Here is a 2,014-nt window from a genome sequence, read left to right on the forward strand (position 1 = left end):
TATCTCTACGGAACCACAACTATAACAATTCAATACAATATATCTCTACGGAACCACAACTATAACAATTCAATACAATATATCTCTACGGAACCACAACTATAACAATTCAATACAATATATCTCTGCCGCTTCATGAATCTAAAAAAAAACATGGAGAAGTTCAGAAGCAATACAAAAATGCTGGAGACAAATCTGCTCCCTGAAAAGTTTACCAAATAATTATCTTAAACTTGGTAACGTCTAAAATATAGTTTAGGCCTAGTGTATATACATAGCACATAGCTATCCTATGCTGCCAAGTTTTTAAAAGATGAGCCTGCTTTGTTTCTTTCATTGAAGATCTTTGTCTTCACAAGAGCAATCTGCTCTTTCAGTGAGAACTTACTCTCTTCCGATTCCCTGAAAATTGGATGCTTGTCAAGAAAGGCCATAATATCAGACTTTCCTGGCAGAGAGCCTTTGAACCCTACGGAAGAGGTATCTTGAATTGTTTCTCTAAAAAACTCTTTCACCAGCCTTGTGTTTTCGATAGACCACCTGCAGTATCTTCTCCCTTTCGTTGCTCCTATGGCCTCATTCTTCTTTCTGCTTTCATCAGACAAATCTGGGAACTCTTCAAGCTCTTCGGGAGTTGGCTGTTGAGCAGTCACTTCTGTCTCAGACTCATTTATGTGACCCTGTCCATTGTTTTCTGTTGATTGGAATTCACTGCTGGCTTCTGTAACTGTTGTGGGATTTGCTGTAGCAGTTGTTGACACTGGCAGCTTACTACGTGTAGTAGAGGGCTCATCAACTGCCTTTAGGAAACCACCCACATTGACAACTTCTCCAATGGAGAGAGGGCATTGATAAACATGCTTGTTAATAGCTTCTGAATGACCCACGTGTCTGTAGAATGTTGCTCGTTCATTTTCTGGTAGGTCTAAGACAGCAAACAGAGTTGACATTCTGTGTCTAAATTTGTCTGCTATCAAAAGCTTTGGTTTTTCCAGTTCAGGACCCATAATTTTGATGACAGCTTTTATGCATTGCCAGGCAACAGCATGGTCAAGGGAAGTTCCAGTGTTTGCAAAAAGGAATGGATTGGCCTCTAGTACTTCCACTTCTTTACGTTATTCAACCAACTTCATGATCGGCTTCACAGTGTCAATGGGAATCAATATGGGTACCAGTTTCTTTGAACCTTTTCCAGCCTGGTATGCCAAATTAAATTGTTTGAAAAGGGCTTTTTCCAGTGGATCTTTGACGGTTTGAACAAGTAGAGGATCAACCCATGAGTCATTGGCAGCCTCTTCCCATTCCTGCAGGGTTAGCCTCGCAGGCTCGCCTCCTCTCCTGGCATTGAACATTGTCAATCTACTAACAATTAAATTCCGCATGTTCACAAAATCGTGGAGATCCCAGTTCTTGAACTCACCACCTGACAAATTGTGCTTCTCATTCAAAATGAACACTCTCAACTTGGAAATATCTTCCTCAGTCGGCGTTGCCCGTAGTTTCCTCAGTGTGTTTCGTCTTTGCTCACACATGACTTGTGCAGTGTAAAAGATGTAGTCCCAATTGAGATCCAGTACTGCAGAAAACCTGTCAGTCTCCTCTGATTTCTCTATTTCACCAGCTTCAATGTAGCTTCCTTTGGCAATCTTTATCATTTTCTTCAGCAACAAGTCTATCTTGAGCTTTGAGCCAGGTGTCACTTCTCCATGTTCTCCTGTAGTGAGACCTCTGATAGAATCACACAGCGTATCAAAATGCTCTCTTTCTACTACAGTATCATACGGTATCAAAATACTCTCTTTCTACTACAGTATCATAGGGTATCAAAATACTCTCTTTCTACTACAGTATCACAGGGTATCAAAATACTCTCTTTCTACTACAGTATCATAGGGTATCAAAATACTCTCCTTCTACTACAGTATCACAGGGTATCAAAATACTCTCCTTCTACTACAGTATCACAGGGTATCAAAATACTCTCTTTCTACTACAGTATCATAGGGTATCAAAA

The 2,014-nt window shown here is 40.3% G+C and overlaps 1 protein-coding gene across 1 annotated transcript in view; it reads right to left on the minus strand.

Moving 5' to 3' along the window:
• Window positions 1-290: 290 nt before the first annotated feature.
• Window positions 291-2,014, minus strand: part of LOC106013844 — a 5,640-nt gene continuing 3,916 nt past the window's right edge. The window contains 1 exon segment of the mRNA XM_035973528.1: window positions 291-1,802. Coding sequence (XP_035829421.1) covers window positions 291-1,802 — 1,512 coding nt within the window.

Source organism: Aplysia californica, unplaced genomic scaffold, assembly GCF_000002075.1.
Source record: "Aplysia californica isolate F4 #8 unplaced genomic scaffold, AplCal3.0 scaffold01363, whole genome shotgun sequence".
NCBI classification, from domain to species: domain Eukaryota; kingdom Metazoa; phylum Mollusca; class Gastropoda; order Aplysiida; family Aplysiidae; genus Aplysia; species Aplysia californica.